Genomic DNA, 17489 nt, shown 5'->3' with positions numbered 1-17489 from the left:
CTATTGAGATAGCCTTAGCAAGATGCATCCAAGGGCAAAATCTTTTTTCTTCCTTTTTTCCACTTCATTTTTTTGTTTTATTGAAGCATATTAGCAAGGATTACTGAAAAATCTTACGTACTTTCAAAATAAAAAATAACAAAATTGTATACATCCAATATGATTGGTAAAAATTTTAGGAAAAAGTTAAACTTTAACTTGGCTGAGCTAATCAGACACCATTTCATTGACTTTAGAAAACACTTACATTGAGAAACCACAGAATTTGAGCGGGAGGGTCTAGTACTGATCTTGCCATCGGAGGAGGCTCCTGTATTCTCTCTATCTGTAATAAGAATAAAATGTAAACGTCATTAGAATAATATCTTACTACTCATATCACTATGCTACTAATAATATATGTTCAAAGCTTAAGCTGTCCAACTGATAATGTGTTTAAAAATGCAGTGGAGGCTCCAGTAAAGGTGAGACAAAATGCAGTGGAGGCTCCAGTAAAGGTGAGACATAAAGTTTAGTATTCAAAGACAAAACGGTAGAAAAATTAAGCTTCACTAATGATATTAACTGATCTCAACTGGTGCAGGAAATTTTAATAATTTGATCCAAGCTCCAATTCAATCAATTTCTGCAAAAACGTTGAACTTCCATTACATTTTCTACAAGTGCTGTGGTTTGTTTAGCCTGACAATATTGCTGTAAGGTTCTAGCAAACAAACTCGACAAATTTGATTTTAAATTTTAATGTCTCGGCCCAACTTCATCTTAGATGTTATGATTAAATTGATCCATGCTAATGCTGATACACTGTTCTGTACAGCAGATGATTTTGCAAAAAACGATTCAAAAAGGGTTTGCATAAAAAACAGGGTTCCCAAAGAATTTAGAAAATTATTTCCTTGACAAGTTTTGGTAAAATTTCCTTACAATTGAAGATATGCTGGATGGTTCATAAGACATAATTTGAAATAGTTTTTAGACAAAACTTGTTGTTTGAAACGTCTAATTCATTCTACAAAGAAAATGACAGCGACTTGACAATTTTCTCCTGACACTTTCGTCATTTTTCCTGACATTTCCAGGTTTTCCCAGAATTTTTGAAATTCTCTAACATTTTCTGGTTTCCCCCTGACTGTGGCAACCCTGAGGAAAAACAACTTTTCATTTCACTCTAGCAAAAGTTTGCTGCAGATCCAATAAGTTTTTTTGTCTGCGGAAGGTTGTAAATACATACCAGATTCAGTAGAGCACGTTGATTGATCACTTCGCGGATCACTCCGATTTTGATTCCGCTGTTGTGCTAAAATCTGAGTGGTTAGATCCGACAGAGAAAGATTGGCATCTCTCGCTTGAAGTAAAACTTTCAGGAGGAACTTATGATTTTGCCTCTGGAATTCGTTTGCAGCTGCTTTCAACAGACTTACGAAAACTTGGTGTATGGTTGAAACTTTCAAATTTAACTCTGGGTCTGGCTCGAAATTCAACGCCAGCAAGTCTCCCACATCTTCGACACTGACTGCACCTGATTCTGACAACTGAGACTTGAGTTTGGCAAGCTTCAGCTGTAATTGAAACAAAATAACAAACGTTAATCCGAAGAGAAAGACTGGACAATATGTCTACTGCACTTCCTATGGGTGAACTTCTTAAACCACGTATTTTCTTAGTGTGTTTAAAAATCTCTGCTTCTATTAAATTTTTGATAAGGAGAACAAATTGACATCATTCTTCTAAGTTTTTTCAGAATTTCCTACCCATAGAGAAGAAAAAGAACGAAAGTTCTTTAAAATTGACCTTGAGTGGCTGTCAATTAAAAAAATGAAGTATGACAAGAGGTGCACAATGTTCCAAACCGAGAAGTTGTAAGTCATTGCCTTACGATAATTTTTTAGCCTCCCGCACCTAGCTTTAATACTTAATTTTCCTAAGATGAGTAACTTCGGATGCATTTGAATAGTCCTAAAAGTCATCACACAGAGCTAATACAAATTGATGTACTCAGTGCACAAAATACAGTCAGGGGGAAAAAAATTGAAAATGGCAGTTAAAGAAGCTCTACCACATTACCAAACAGCAGGCAGCTTATTAAAATTTTGCGTTTGTCGGGCAGACATAGATGACATAGGTTAAATGGCGTAGTGAGATTGGTCAGCTATGTCTTATCCCTCCTTTGTCATGCCTATGTCAGGTGGAATTCATGACAAGCTAAAGGCACCTTTTGAGTTTCCGACAGTATGTCGTCCATTCTACCAGGCAAGAGCACGACAGAGCTGCGATAAGACATAGCCAATCAATGATGCTACACCATTTAATCTATGTCCTCTATGTCCGCCCTACAAACACAAAATTTCAACAATCGGCCAGCACGAGCAGAGGAACACCATACAGAAATCGTTTTGGATTAAAGCAAATTTTGTTTACCTATCAAACACATTTCTCTATAGAAAGGGGTCTAGTAAAACGGGTCAGTTGAGTCATTGTTTTTTTTTTTTTTTTTAAATTGTATAATTCGAAAGTGTAAATTTAACTTGGTTAACAAAAACAAACAGCAAAAATGTGGCCCGAATACTCGAAGTAACAGGATGGAAAAATAGTGCTGGGTTCACACTTGTCTGCGGAGAAATCAAAGCCCAAAAATTACAATTAAATTCAGAAGTCTGGCTTTGATTTCCCTGAAGAATAGTGTGGACTTAGCATTATTCTTTCATCCTGTTAATTAAAGTATTGTGGCGACAGTTTTAAGGTTTTTTTTTTTTTTTTTCTTTTTGTTAAGCTAAGTTCACTTTATACTTTCAAATGACACAATCAAAAAAGAAAAGAAAAAAAAGAAGAAAAAAAGGACCCAACTACTGACTTAAATTTTACAAGACTCTTTGATATAGAGAAGGCATAAATAAGTAGTTATTTATTTCCTATTTTCTGCATCTGAGGACAGAAAAAAATATATCATTGGTAGGTGCAAGTACAACACACGAAAAGAGTAGAGATTGGCAGCAAATATTGAGATCTATCCAAACGCCGGACTTCTACGTCAAATAATAATGGAGATATTGTTCATAAAAAAAAATAGGTGTATAATGTCATCCAGCGCGGTGGTGCATATTACGGTTTGTTCCACCTTAGTCTTATCGATCAGTTTTGTCAATAGTTGCTAAATGTAAAACTCAGATGAAGCTAAGCTGGAAGAAATCATGATATTCATTACAACTGTGGATGACATCAGACGCCGTGTTTGTCGATGAAAGACATCTCTATTAAAATTGGATGAAGAGATTTGACACTTGGACAATTGTTATTTATTGTTGCTGATCCATAAGCTTAAACCATTAAAATATGATTTTGTGACTGATGGAACTAACCCATAAGGGATTATTACCTTGAAAACATTTTCCTTGTAGTCTAGTTGATGCAACATTTTCCTACAATGTTCAATGTTATCTTGTATTTCAGCCCAACAATCCAAGTTCCTTGAAGAGTTAGTGCAAAACTTTTTCAAAAATGCTTCATAATCTGCAACTTTCTCTTTGTATCGACTGCGTAAGCTGCAAAAAGTTGACAACACAAATCTTAGAAACTGACCAAACTTAAAGCAGTGACCTGACAAGAAATTAACGGTTTAATAAGCATTAGAGGCTACCTTTTGTATTAACGTTACCTCTAATAAATCTGCAAAACAAATTGAATGTAACTTGAGCAATTATTACCGATTGTGATGAGGTTTCAAACCTCGCTTTTCCTCATTAAACTCTCATTGGTTGCTCTTTGATTGTCAAAAAGTGACACACGAAACCATTTTTCTAAAACATTTTTACACATTCACTCCAAACAAAATTGGTCTCAATCAAGCATTTCTGTTACCAATCCCTTAAAATGTGACCGTCTAAAGAGAGGGAGCCTGCAGCGCAAAATCTCACTGAGCTTTCGCGCCTGGAATGTGCACCCAATCAGACCTCGCGCTACCGCGCTCCCTGTATTGCCCGCTGCACATCAGCCACCGGTTGGCTCAGTTGTCACCGATTCCCAACTTGTCAATGCGACCACAACACCCTGCTCTTGCTGGTTCCTGCACCGACCATGCTGCCTTCTTGACTTCATTGACATAAATCCCGCTTTCATTCCACCAAATTTTGCGAATTTTTTATAGAGAATGATTAATCAGCCTCATGTGCAAGGGCTATTGCCCTTTCACAGCTGAAGAGTCAAAATCTGCAGAGAATTCTTACATAATCAATATGATTTGTCGCAGTTCGACCATGTCAAGAGCCCTGGAAAAATCACCTGAACTCTCCTATCACACACACAAAAAAATAATAATAATAATTCACCCAGAATATAAACATACATAAAGTTGAATACAAAATAATTTGCGTACAATTCCATACAGTAAAAAATAAAGGTACTTACAGATTGAAAATAAAATCCATCTGGTTTGTTTGCAAGTCTTCTAACATACTATCTACCGTGGTTTTGAACTTTTGGGAATTGACTTCAAATGCAGTGAACACAGATTTTATCAATACGGTGTTGAGGGCTAACAAACTTCCTTGATCTTTTGAGTTTCTTTCAAAACTGTTGTTTCCAACAACCATTTCTTCACAATTTTCAGAAATTATCTGTAAGAAAAATTCATTAACTCATTTAATTAGTTTTTCAATTACTTTTAAAGTCTAGAAAAAATATTAAAAACCTTCTTGATTCCAGGCTTTCTAATCTAAACACTGAGAGCTCTGATGGTTTTCAAATTTTCTACAGCAAACATCTCTTCAATCCAGGAACAATTTAAAAAGAAAAATTAGTTTACAAAGTGGCAAAGGTATTATAGAAGAGCAGCATGTTAGCAAATTTAAACGAATGATAGTTGAGGATCTCTACCTTTTGCCGGCACCTGGATTGGAATGAAACAAGAAATTTTTCATGTAAAACTTACCGGAGGCATTAGAGAGGAGTAATCATTACAAAACTTGAGAATCATATCGTTTTGAGTTCTGACGTGATCGAACAGGAGTTTTGTTTCTCCTGATTCAGTTTCAGCAGGTTGGAGAGAAGGACTGTCTGTTTGCGCTTCAGAATCAAGGAAGTCTGAGGCACTGGTTTGACAACCTACATGGGAAGATTCAATAGATTTTGGCTTCTTGAAAAAAAAATCACCTGAAAAAAATGAATAAACAATCTCAGATTTCAGAAGTGAACAGTTTTCAATTACATTAGCTCCTGTTGACGGTGAAACACCCAATCCACGAATCTAGTTTGCAATATGTTTGAAAATCTCTGCTCCTGAATTATCTTTTTAAAAGAGAAAATATCAACATTGTTCCTTGAAGTTTTCTCAGAATTTGCTTTGCATGGAGAGGAAAAAACATAGAAGTTTTTAAGGTTTGATGCTGAGTAGTTTTCCATTTAAAAAACTAAGTGTGACAGGGAGTCTGCAACATTGCAAACTGAGATACAAGATTTGGAAGTTTCACCATCAATATGCTCATAGAAACGAACTTTATTAACAGAAACTTAGTTTTCTGAGGAGAGCAAAAGTCATGCATATGGTTAAAGCCAGTCTTAAGTTTGAACACAGTAGAAGAATTCTACGTCTGATCTCAAAATTTTCCGTCATCCTTCAGTTGGGTAAAAATAACTGACTTTTCTAAATTTTCCTGTCTTATCAACTTCTCATGAATACATCAGGTTGTTTTGTAAGGAACAATACATTTTGTAGATCACAAATTCTTTTACAACTTGGTACAATTCTGAGTTCTAAGATAAGATTGGGGACAATCTTGTTTCTTTCACCTCGGAATCGGTTTTTTCAGTTCACTCCGAAATTATACAAGCCATAATCCTTGTGAGCCTCTTTTTAAAAGCGAATTTACCCATCTAATCATATTAATTGTTCTGAATCTGATGAAATTGCGGTCGTCAATGCCATTAGTGGGGTGATAAGCACATCCATCAGAACGGACCAGTGACAGAGCTTCCTCCCAAATTCCTTAGTATTTCACAACATGGAGGTTGAATCCCAACGATGACCCCTGTGAACACCAACTGGAAGTACTTCTGCCAAAGGAAACTATGTGCATTAAAACATGAGCCAGGAGACCCATAAGAATATATGCATAACAGGGCTCCCGTCGTAATGCACATAGTTCTGTTTGGCAGAAATACGCCCAACTGTGGGTTTGGTGAGCTTTGAAAACTAAGATCGGTCTGACAAGAAAGTGCAGATTCCATGGATCAGATTTAGACGATTTGTCCAATCAACAGTAAAAATTCACTTTAAGGAGCCATTTATACTTTAGGGAGAGCAATTAAGATTTCCAATGAGAGAGCATGCGATTTTCAGAAAAAGTAAGAATGCGTCAGAAGACGCAATTTGGTTCGAGCCTTCGAATTCGATGTACATGCTTTGGGGGAGGGGGGGGGGGCAGAACTATGTACAATTCAATGAGAAGATTGTTACCTGCGCTTATTGCAGATGTATCTAAAATGCTACAGGTTGAATTGAGTATGGTTTTCAAAGGCATATAGTTATCACAGCTAAGATTGTCCAAATTTTCCGCCAAGTCACTGTATCGCTTGATGAAAGTACCGCCGAAAGAATGTATTGTATCCATCATATCCATACACTTTTCCATGATGATCTGATTAACTTTTTTGCTAATATTTAGGCACAGTTTGACTTTTTTCTTGAAGAGGATTTTACTACCCGATTCAGTCTTGAGTTTCTCTATTTCGTTACCTACGAATTTTGACAAGAAGTTGTTGACCAGCTCATTCAACATTTGCAGGTTAATTTCATTCGTTTCATAATCATTATGCATGAAGCGTTGAATTTTCTCCATCTCTTTCAATATCACACCGATGGACGTTCCGTTGCAAAATCTTAGAACTTCATTATTCGGTAGGACAATGGGTTCACATTCTAACTCAGTCAATTTTTTGGTGTGATCCAACTTATTTGATTGATTCGATGTATTGGTGCTGCATTCGGGAGCCACCTCATCCTCCCTGACACTCCCAATATTACGTCCGGCAAGTTCATTTTGCAAAGGATTATTTAAACTTGGTTCACATTCATAAAATTCTTTGTTTTCGTCTACCTTGGGTGACAAAGTATCTCCTTCTAAAGAGTTTAAATTAATGGTACGCTCTCTCTCAGTTTCAAGCTTCAATTCCACATTATTATGTGAGACAGAGGAGTCAACAGGTTTGTTTGCCGCTGTTGAAACTTTTTGGAAGCTCTCAGAAACAAACTCGATTAAATTAGATGACAATGCTTGTAGAGGATCTGACTTAGATAGCTTTGGAACGTTTGTGTCCACTAATTTATTTTCCACGGCTGTGACAGGGTTTCCTTTCTGGGCTTTAGATGCTTTCACATCGTGAATTTTGTCACGTACCAATTTTACTCGTGATGAATTTTTGCTTGCGACAGTCTCTGAGGGTTTCACACGGTCCGCTATTTTGTTAAGCGTGTTGAGCAGCACACTACTGTTATTATCTTGTTTGGAGGCTTCAGCCTGTTCCGATTTTGAAGTGGCTTTTTCGTTTGCTGACAGATTCTTGTTTTTGTTACAGTTGGAGTCAAAAATAACTGTTTCATCCTCTTTCTTGGATTCCACGGAACGAGGCTGAGCAGCATTGACTTTTTGATCAGATGTACTTTTCAGACTCTTCGAATTTTTGTCACTGCCATTGAAAATAAGCGGATCATTGAGCGCTGGAAGAAATCTGAATGGATCTGAGCTCTTATCAACTTTGGAGGCTGAATCTTCTTTTGGTTTGAACAACGCGCCTTGCATAAATCTTAATGACTCAAGGGTAACATCCTTGACTTGGTTGTACACCTCTGGCAACTGACATTGAAGTGCCATCATATCTTCTATTATGAAAAAATCATTAGATACTAGTAGTACATCACAGACATCTGAAACCAAACCAAATAATTGAGAGAAAATTAAAACATTAGGAAGGACGAATGCAGGAAAACAAATGATTTCATTATTCCTTGTTATGAAAAATTTTGTAATGCTTTTCTTATTGATGCTTTTATTTTGTTTTGAAAACTTTTCATTAATACTTGACTGTTCATAGAAAGAGGTCTTGTATACACAGTGGCAAATTATTCAGAAAAGGTATTTTTGAAAAGCAGGGTCGAAAAATCAAAATTTGAGTTTATGTGACAGAACGCTCTGTTCTATAGACTGACCTAGTGGCTACATCATTCCTGCAATATTCGAAAAACCGAGTTATAGTAATTGCTATATACTGCATAAATGCTTTATCATGTATCAAACCAAAATAACTAAACATAACATCATGTCCCCATTATATGTAAGTTAATTGCATAAATTCATCACAATTTTGTCATTAAAACGTCAGAAATTTATTAATAACTCCGTACACAGGAGAAATTTTGATTGCAAAAAACATCTGGGAGCATTTTAAAACCATGGCAAGAATGCAACAGGGTTATCTGTTTGTTTGCATTCAAACCATTGAAACTGCGATACAAAACTATGATGTAGCCACTAAATCAGTTTATTGTGAGAATTAAGTTGACGGTGATGCCATGCTCAGGAGGAACGCTGCATGAGTCTACAGACATTGCCAATCTCTTTGGACAAATCACAAATTTTGAGATTTGATCATTATTTTCTACCGATTTTCAGATAATTTTTTTCGGTATTGGATATACCTGAAGTGCCTGAAAATTTCAAGGAAACATACTCATAACTTTTTTCAAAAATAAATATTTTCTGAGAGGAAATTAGGCAACATTCAAATGCTCAGAAAGCGTTTAACCTTCACATAGTAGAATAGTTCAGTTCAGTTATGTGCCAAAAGTTACATTTCTTTCTCATAATTGGACGTATTTCTATCAAACAGATTTATGTGCAGGTGAGAAATATGGGGTGTGCTCGCTAGTTCTCCAGCCGTTAGAGTGAATGAAAATAATAAAGCGCCAGTGACATCAGCACCAATGATCGAACACAAGCGCAAGGGGGAGATCGTCGTCAGGGCGCTTTAACTCATGAGCCCTGTCCACAACGCTCTCGTGCCATGCCTGCAGCTCATAAATCCCGCATTCAGTTGGCACATACTTCTGTTTGCTGATTTTAAAATCCCGCTTTTCCAATTCTTCAGAGGGAATCACGCCCACTGACCACATTGTTTCTTATCCAGCTTTCTAGAGCACACCCTATATTTCTCACCTGCACACTGCACATAGTTCTGTTTGATAGAAATACATCCAATTCATAGGTTTGAACATGGCAGATTAAAAATTTGTACAGCTTTTTACTTTTACAGCTGTTGGAGGATACACAGACCCGCCTAGAATTTTCTAGCTGGCTGGTATAGTAGTTAAGAAGTAAGACCCAAGTCAATTAAAGGCGGCGTACTTACTTTCAGACTTTTTTAGCATCTTCTTGACATCTTGAAATTCTACACTATGGTCCCATTTCTGCTGAACATCTACCACTCTCTGCGGGCCTTCGGCTTGGAACATTTCTTTGAACATGGAATAGATGAAAGTTTTGATCTCTGCATTTTCCGTTTCCTGATATTGCAACTCTGAAGGAAAGTCTGGATCGATGATTTGAGGAACTGACGGGTCGACATAATGTTGCGTTTGCCACAGGTGGCGCAACGTTCCGATCCTATCTTTGCACACGGCTAGTTCGATTTCTTCGTCAACTCTTTTTTTTTCCAGTTTGTCAGCATTGTCTAAGGAGAACGTCAATTTATTGGAGCTTTTTTGCTTTTCAACATTTGCTTGTTTCGGCTTCTTCACAGGTGTTTTTTGGCTTTTGGTTTTGTTGAGATCTTCAGGAGCAGTCTTCTTTTGGGCAGTAACTTTATCAGTTGACTTAGATTTTTCTATTTTGGCCTTTTCTTTCTCTTGCTTTTCTCTCTCCATTTTTTCGATTTTTTCTTTTTCTTTCTCCAACTTTTCTCTTTCTTTCTTCTTGGCTGCTTCTAGTTTCAATTTAGCAACGTCCACTGCAGCGCTATGCTTGATGCTACCTTGAGAATCGTATAAATCGATTTTTATGATGGGAGAGTGGGAGCCATCATTCAAAACACAATCCATTGTTGGGCATGGCTGGCCAAGAAAATCCCTGTCGCTGACCCGTCCTGAAACAATGATGCATTTACTGTAAGTGGATGAGTTAAAACTCAAATTGATTGGGAAAAATTGCAAGATTCATGTGTATATTAAAATTTAGTGACAGTTATAAATAACTGCGTCTGGTGAACAACTCCTGAACTGATTTTCTGAACTGAATTTTTTTTTTGAAAGGTAGGAAGGGCAGATAAAAGACCACCGGGTGATTTAACAACTTAGTTTCTTATTTCTTTTAAAATCAAAATTTGAGTTAATGATTGATAGTGCTCTCACCATTGATGCACAATTAAAAGAGGGTTGCTTATTTTATAGTTTCAAGATTCCTCCTTCTTTTTTTACTTCAGCTATGTACACTTCCTTTAGCATTTCTAAGTCTGCTCCACTAACCCTCAAGGGGGCCTTCGTATGCCTTTATCACAGGTCAGTTAGAGGAATTAGACTAAAAAGGAATGTAACATTCCAGCCCTTCGCAATCCCTTTGTAGAAGCCATATTATTAAAAAAAGAGCTTATTGTAGAAAGACACACTTTTTAGGAGAACCCTTTAGGTTTAAAATCAGAAATAGACTTTTTGACAGAAAACTCTCTCATGTCTTACAGAAAAAGTTGTGAATAGTTCATCTTATTTTGAAATCGCTGGGTGGAATACTTAAAATTGCGAAAATTTTTACCCCTGCTCACTTTAAATTGCTTTTTCGTAAAACTGAGACAAGAAGTGTCTGTCATAACTTTGGTTTAATTTCACATTTTTGAGAGTTCACGTGCCAAATTGTTTATGGAATCCTCCTCTGTGCTAAGTGCCAATAACATAATTTAACCGGTAATTTTCTCGAGGGCCCAAGTGCTAGAATCCAAACCTCCGGAGAGAGGGGAAAAAAGTGTGCCATTAGACACGCGTTCAACCTTCTAACCCTGTTATAATAGGTGTTTTTCAGAAACGTATACATTATCTGGACTCAAAGGACTGAGCGCACACCAAATGGCACACTACTTTTCTTAAAAAATTTTTTTAAAATTTGAATTTTCGTGCTTGGGCCCTCAAGAAAGATATCAGTTAAATTAGACGTTGTTCAGCACTAAAATTTCTCTATTCTCTTATCATGGCCTATTGCATTTACTTTAGAGATCTAATTAAATTACCTGTTGAGCCTGTCACTTTGCTTTCCTTGTAGGCTTTCCAACAATTCACATGATACTCCACATCACACTTCTCCTGACAAACAACAACAATGTACCCAGAAAAGTCAGGATCGTTGCTAAATATATACTTGGAGGGATAAATGTGGGAACTGAGATCCGAGCAGCTTTCGAAACGACAGACAGCTACCGGGTTATGCTGAGTCAAACGACAATCCGACTCCAATTTCTTGGACTCCGCCAATAAATTCTCGAGCTGCGTTTCAGGAATGATGACATCCGTTCCAGGATAGAAGTAACTTTCTAGTGTGACCACGTCTTTCTTCAGAGTGGAATGTAACTCTTCAAGTTTTTCTTCAGCAATTTTAAACCTGCAAAACACATAGAGCTAGTATGAGAAGTAACATCAACGATAGGAAAGGCATGGTATTTAGGACTTATGAAAAAGCGGTAGGAACTTTGAAAGAGATGGAAAAAAAGCGCAGAAAGCAGTGATGAACATTTGGGAAGCGGATAGTTGACTTCGCATTGTGCTTAAAGTAGAAAAATTAAACTAGCATTTGTACTAAAACTAGAAAAATGAAAATGAAGAGAGAACATTTCGTTCAAATATCTACCAGTATATTGAAAATACAAAAAGGTAACAGAGTAAATGTTCATTGACGAAGGGGCATAGGAGGAGAGCAAGACGTAAACAGATCCTGATTGGTAAACTTCATTTTGCAGCGCTAGTTAATCTCAGGGGAAAGCCCAACATTCTCTCTCAAAAAGCTTTGATACCTTGCAGTAAAAACCAAGATCCAAGAAGAGAGAAAAAAAGAAATCTTCCTCCTTCCAAAGCAGTTGGCTACTAATTCATTAAAGAAAATCGTAGGTCTCTATTTCGCTAGGGTCAACAATTTTCGAATGAATAAGCAGAAGATGGTCATTCCTTTATTCTTGAATATTTCTGTACTGCTTATCTTTTGAAATTCTACTGCCTTGTGTGTTATAATCTAATTTCATAATCAAATCTGATAAGGATCTAATCTGATATTTTCTGGGTTTCTTTCCCTGTCATGTTTTGTACAGTAAAAAATATTAGGACAAGGAACTTGGGTGAGTGCTGTGTTTTAATCCTCATGTCCATTTCTCACTTTGCCCATGCACATGTCAGTTAATATAATTCAAGCTTTGAGATAGTTGCCTGAAGCATAATGTTGAAATAACTTAAGACTGAAATTTGTTTTTTTGTGATAGTGTATATGAAAAGTGGGCCTTAATGGCAACAAACAGACAGCTCAAAATTACAGAGTACATCCCATGGTTTAAAGAGGTAGGCTACAAAGATTCCAGCACAACAAATTAAAAATACCTCAGTTGATGAAATTGAAAAAATGGAGCTAAGTAGGTATGGGGGTTTGAAGTTTGCAGAACAGAAAATGTTATTTTGCAGAGCAAAACTCTTCAACATTCAACTTCCCACTTTTGAGGCAGATGACATTCATATTAAAATTTATCCTTATTCCTTGGATGAAAATGAACTTAACTGCTAGCGACTTAGATTCTGAAATAAAAAAGTGCATTTTTCCTTAGAGCTTCAATAATTTAACGAAATATTTGCTAATCAATTTACTAAGGTCTCTTTTCTGATGGACAATCAATTTTCTTTTAAATACCTGTTTAATTTATGACACGCAACTGCAAGAAGATATTTGATGGCTGGTAATCTGGAGACCATGTTGGGTGGGATGGAATTCAGTTCATTGATGGCTAAAACTAGATTATCATAAGTGCCTGATTTGATGTAGGCAGCGCACAAGGTGTAAGTGAAAACAACCGCATCCATTGCAGGGGAACATGCAGCCTGGAAGAATGTAAAAATGAATGAATGAAAAATATGATCCTGATTTAACTTGATCATCTTATCACCGTCGCAGTGGAATCAAGTGAGTATGCAATGCAAATTGGACGTATTTGCGCTAAAAGGAACCATAAGAGGGTTTGCGTGTAACATAGTTCATTTTAGCATAATACGTTAAATTCAACTACAGTCGAAACGCTGGCCTAATTGGACACACATAGTTGTGGGAAGCCGGGGAAGTGGCCAAAACTTCATTCAATAAAACCGGCATATCCCCTTCCTATGAGCAAACAACGCTCTCCCCCCTCTCACACCTTCCAGCAGCAGCAAAGAGTCACAGCCTTCACTTGAGTCGCGTATAGGTCTTACGTAACGAAGAAGTCTAATCTAAGATGTGATAGTTCCCGAGTGCCACTTATCACATCATTATCAATAAGCACTGTTGGCTAAACCCAATTACTAAAATTATGGTTTTAAAGGATAGAAATCTTGAGTTCAGATAGTAGCACACGGATGTTTCTAAGCTTATAGGGTGTAAAACTTGTTTCTAAACTGGATGGAGCACAATTGAAGCGATGAAACACGACAGAGCAGCAATAAAGAGAACTTGGAGTGAGAGCGATCACGCAAATGACCGCCCAGCACCCGAGTTTAAACGCGACTCGGTAGAGATATTAAGCCACCGCAAGAGAGATTTGTGGTATGGGAGTTTCACCAAACATGTAGTTGAATTTAACGTATTATGCTAAAATGAACTATGACTTGACCTCTACTTGAGGACTCAAGGTGACAGTGGAGGGGAATGGCTGACATGCGAGGAACGTGACTAACTGACTAACTTTAGAGGCGGTGGAGCATGGACGGACGGTCCCAACACCAACGCTAGGCCCATATCGGACGGCGGGATTTTCCTGTGTGCGCCGGTCGGCGAAAAAGCGGCCTTAATTTAGAACTTGCTGCTGCTTATTAATTTTTATGTTTAACCTTATTTTAGAACCATGAGCTCTGGTCTGGGGATGCATCTTCCCGGGGGGAGATTGGGGGGTCCGGGGGGCTTGAGCGGTCTTGAACGTAAGACTTGGGCACCTAGCTTCCGTAAAGGCAGGGCCCTTGTCTCTCTCCGGGGTGCGCTTCTTTGGGCCATCTCTATCTTTACTCATTTTTATAAATTGTATTTTATCATCTTAGAAATTTATCAGACTACTCGGTCGTCTGTTTTTTCCGTTTATATATTTTAGAAACAAAGTGTATATTTCTGTTAAGAAGGTCACTTACAAATAAAGAAAAAAAAAAAAATATCTCTACCCTTATTTTTCTTTTTTCCAGGAGAGGAAATTAACACCATTCCTTGAAGTTTTCACAGAATTTTCTTCGCACAGAAAAGATAAGTCTTGACAGTATTAAAGAATTCCGATTGAGTAGTTTTCCATTTTGAAAATAATGTGGGACAAAAAGTCTACAATATCGCAAATCGAGATACATGGTTTCGGAGTTTCGCTGTCAATGCGTCATGTTGGAAGATATTTATTTTATTTTCATTCATGAAGTATAAACATTTCTTTTTCACGACCACTATAATATTTTACTGCATTAGCTTAGCAGACTTTGAACGCATCAAAATTACCTGAGAAACATTTTTTGAAACATCCTTTGCCGCTTTCAAATTCTGGATGGCTTTCAAGAAATTGTTAGCAATCAGAGCATTTGATCCATTCTTCAAATAATTAGGCGGCTAAAAACAATGAGAAATTGATTAGTTAGAGAAAGTGGATTTTCAAAACCTAACATATAATACAAATTGCCAGACCACTATTTCTTCTCATAAATGAAGAGGGATAAACAAAAATTCCGATCAGACATTGAAATAGGTAAAAAGAGTTAAATCTAAATTTAAAGAGAACACAAGATGATCAAGACTTCTGTACAAAAAATATGATATTTTCTATCAAACACTTTAGGGCAGTCTTGATAAATATGATGATCAATCCTTATTACTACATAGTTTAATTACTACACTGAGAACATTTTTGAGACATACATAAAGTGTTTTGTTGTGATGGTATGCAATAAAATTAATACAATTTTTTTTTGATGGCCAAGACAGGAAAGTTGCATTAAGGTGCACCCAGTGTCATAGTCACCGGACAAGCCAGCTCAAATACAGTCAATATTTCTGCAATTTCAAGGAATTGTACAGTTTTGAAACGCAGGAACACAACGTCACAACGTCCTCCTGTCCAAAAAATCACAAGCGCCATGAATGCTTAGGCAGTATGTTACCAATCACAGAATCCCTAGTAAATTCAAAAATTCTAATATTTTTTTTGTCATCCGGACTATCCTAGAAATTTTCATGGAGGTACGTGCAAAATTTTAAAGAAAAAATTGAAGCAATATTGAAACGTGTGGGCAACATGGCATCTAAACGTAAATAGCGCTTGTAGTATTTTGGCCAGGAGGGGATGACTTTTGTTTCATCCTATAACCTATGTCATTATTTTACAAACCTCATTCTTGGTATCAGTGTCGTCTGAATTTTGATCCGAGTTTGTTCTAAGCCTCTTCTTGAGGTTTGATACTTGAGAATTTTCAAGGGGGACAGTATCGCTGGACGGATCTGACTGACAGCTTGACACTGTATCAGCCCTTTTTCTTGATTTCTTCTTACTTTTACTTTGTCCTGGATCGACACTGGCACCTTTCTGTAAAACACAATTAATACATTATTAATAACCATTTAAACGAAGTCAGTAAAACATAGGGGGGGAGAAAACCTGCAAAATAATCAACTAAAAAGCCGAGCAACAGAATTCTCAAGATCATTTAGGTTCAAGGGCCTCAAAAATTAACGAGAAAAATATTCTTTCACATCTTTGCAATTTTTTTTGCTTTTTGAAGGAGATAATTTCCTCAATCCTCATAAAATTTCTTTGTTCCTTAAAAAGGTAAAAAAAAAGCAGGCTGAGCAAAAAAATTAAAAAATTAGAACACTTTTAGGTTTTTTCTGATTTTTCACTTAAAATAACCTCCGATTTTTTTTTAAAAAAAAATTTCCCCCCGCTACCCAAGGTACACTCTACTACAGGTATGGACAAACGGGGTGCTGAAGTGGCAGCGCTGAGAATATAGGCCATCGAGTGACGTCGCAAGTCGTACCGTCTTTGCCGCGCAGTTCAAAATGATCCTCGAAGGGGTTCTGGCAGATCTGGTGGCTTCAATAAGCTATCAGATGAATTTAAAAAATTGATTTAACTCAAAATAACAAAAAATTTAACTAAGGACACGAAAAAATAACACAAAATTGACAAGACCCACTCTCTGAACAGAAAGTAAGCAAGTTTTCCATATGGCGTCGCAAAGTACCATTAGACACTGTCAAATCTACGCGTTTCGACGACTTTCTAAAATTCCATTTGTCCATACCTGTGGTAGAGTGTACCTTGCCTGCTACCAGCATTTTCCACACTTCTTGTGTCTACTTGGTGTAGGGCAATGTACATTACAAAAAACTATGATTAATTACATAAATCCATGTATTCTTGTTGAATCTTTTGGACACTTTTTATTTTTAAAGAAGTTTGTGAGAGAAAGAATTAAAAAGAAGACTACCAGACTACGTAAGAAATTCAACTTTCATCGCAATCTAGCCCACGTCCTCAAAAAGATGGCAAGCATGCGTCATAGACTATTAGAACCAGGAGAAAGAAAAGGAGAGACAAATGTCACACTGACCAAAATGCATCCATCATCAGGTGGCCCATTGGTTACCACATAAATCTATGTGGAATGGTGCCATTCTCTGATGTGACATTTGTCTCTTTTCTTTCTCCCATTCTAAACGATGAACAAAGAAAGCAAAAATCTTGTGTGACTGTTTCATTGATGTAATATGAATCAAGGTGGAAAGTAAAAAACTCACATTTGCGACTTGTTTTGATCCTGCTTTTGAACTGGTATTTGGTGCACTGCCTTTGGATTCATCTTTTGATTCTTTACCAGATTCTTTTTCTGAAATGGCTTGGGCAATTTTCTGAGCTATTATACCTGAGACTTTTGATTCTTTTTGACTTGACACATTGGAACTTTTAGCAGGTTTTCTGGTAGGTTTCGCAAATACTCCAAAATTTTCAGCATTGACCTTCATCTGAGTTGACAGTTGACTTTCAATGGCATTTTGAAAGATTTTATTGAAGTCTCCAAGCACATCACTTTTCTTTCCTTTTGATTTAGTTGCCATTTTTTCGAACAAATTTGTAGATTGTGCGGCAATTTTTGCTGTTTTCTTATGAGCATCTTTCTCGGCTTTAGTAAGGGGTGTTGAGAAGTGTTCCGAAATTTCTTTATGTCTCTCATTAGCATTACCGGAGAATTGTTTGTTGAAAAAATCCTG

The 17489-nt window shown here is 36.9% G+C and overlaps 1 protein-coding gene across 2 annotated transcripts in view; it reads right to left on the bottom strand.

Annotated features, from left to right (window-relative positions):
* Positions 1–17489, bottom strand: part of LOC109043303 (uncharacterized) — a 33057-nt gene that overhangs the window by 8104 nt on the left and 7464 nt on the right. For both annotated transcript variants that reach the window (XM_072297665.1, XM_072297666.1), the window contains exons 5-16: positions 17019–17486; positions 15607–15801; positions 14724–14831; positions 12915–13102; positions 11260–11627; positions 9397–10128; positions 6449–7915; positions 4925–5145; positions 4402–4610; positions 3374–3539; positions 1232–1559; positions 248–325 (exon numbers count right to left, since the gene is read on the bottom strand). In XM_072297665.1, the coding sequence (XP_072153766.1) occupies positions 248–325; positions 1232–1559; positions 3374–3539; positions 4402–4610; positions 4925–5145; positions 6449–7915; positions 9397–10128; positions 11260–11627; positions 12915–13102; positions 14724–14831; positions 15607–15801; positions 17019–17486 (4528 nt within the window). The remainder of the gene's footprint in view (positions 1–247; positions 326–1231; positions 1560–3373; positions 3540–4401; positions 4611–4924; positions 5146–6448; positions 7916–9396; positions 10129–11259; positions 11628–12914; positions 13103–14723; positions 14832–15606; positions 15802–17018; positions 17487–17489) is intronic.

This window comes from Bemisia tabaci, chromosome 3, assembly GCF_918797505.1.
Source record: "Bemisia tabaci chromosome 3, PGI_BMITA_v3".
Taxonomy (NCBI): domain Eukaryota; kingdom Metazoa; phylum Arthropoda; class Insecta; order Hemiptera; family Aleyrodidae; genus Bemisia; species Bemisia tabaci.
The sequence above is the reverse complement of the archived record's forward strand: the minus strand, read 5'-3'. Positions and strand labels throughout refer to the sequence as shown.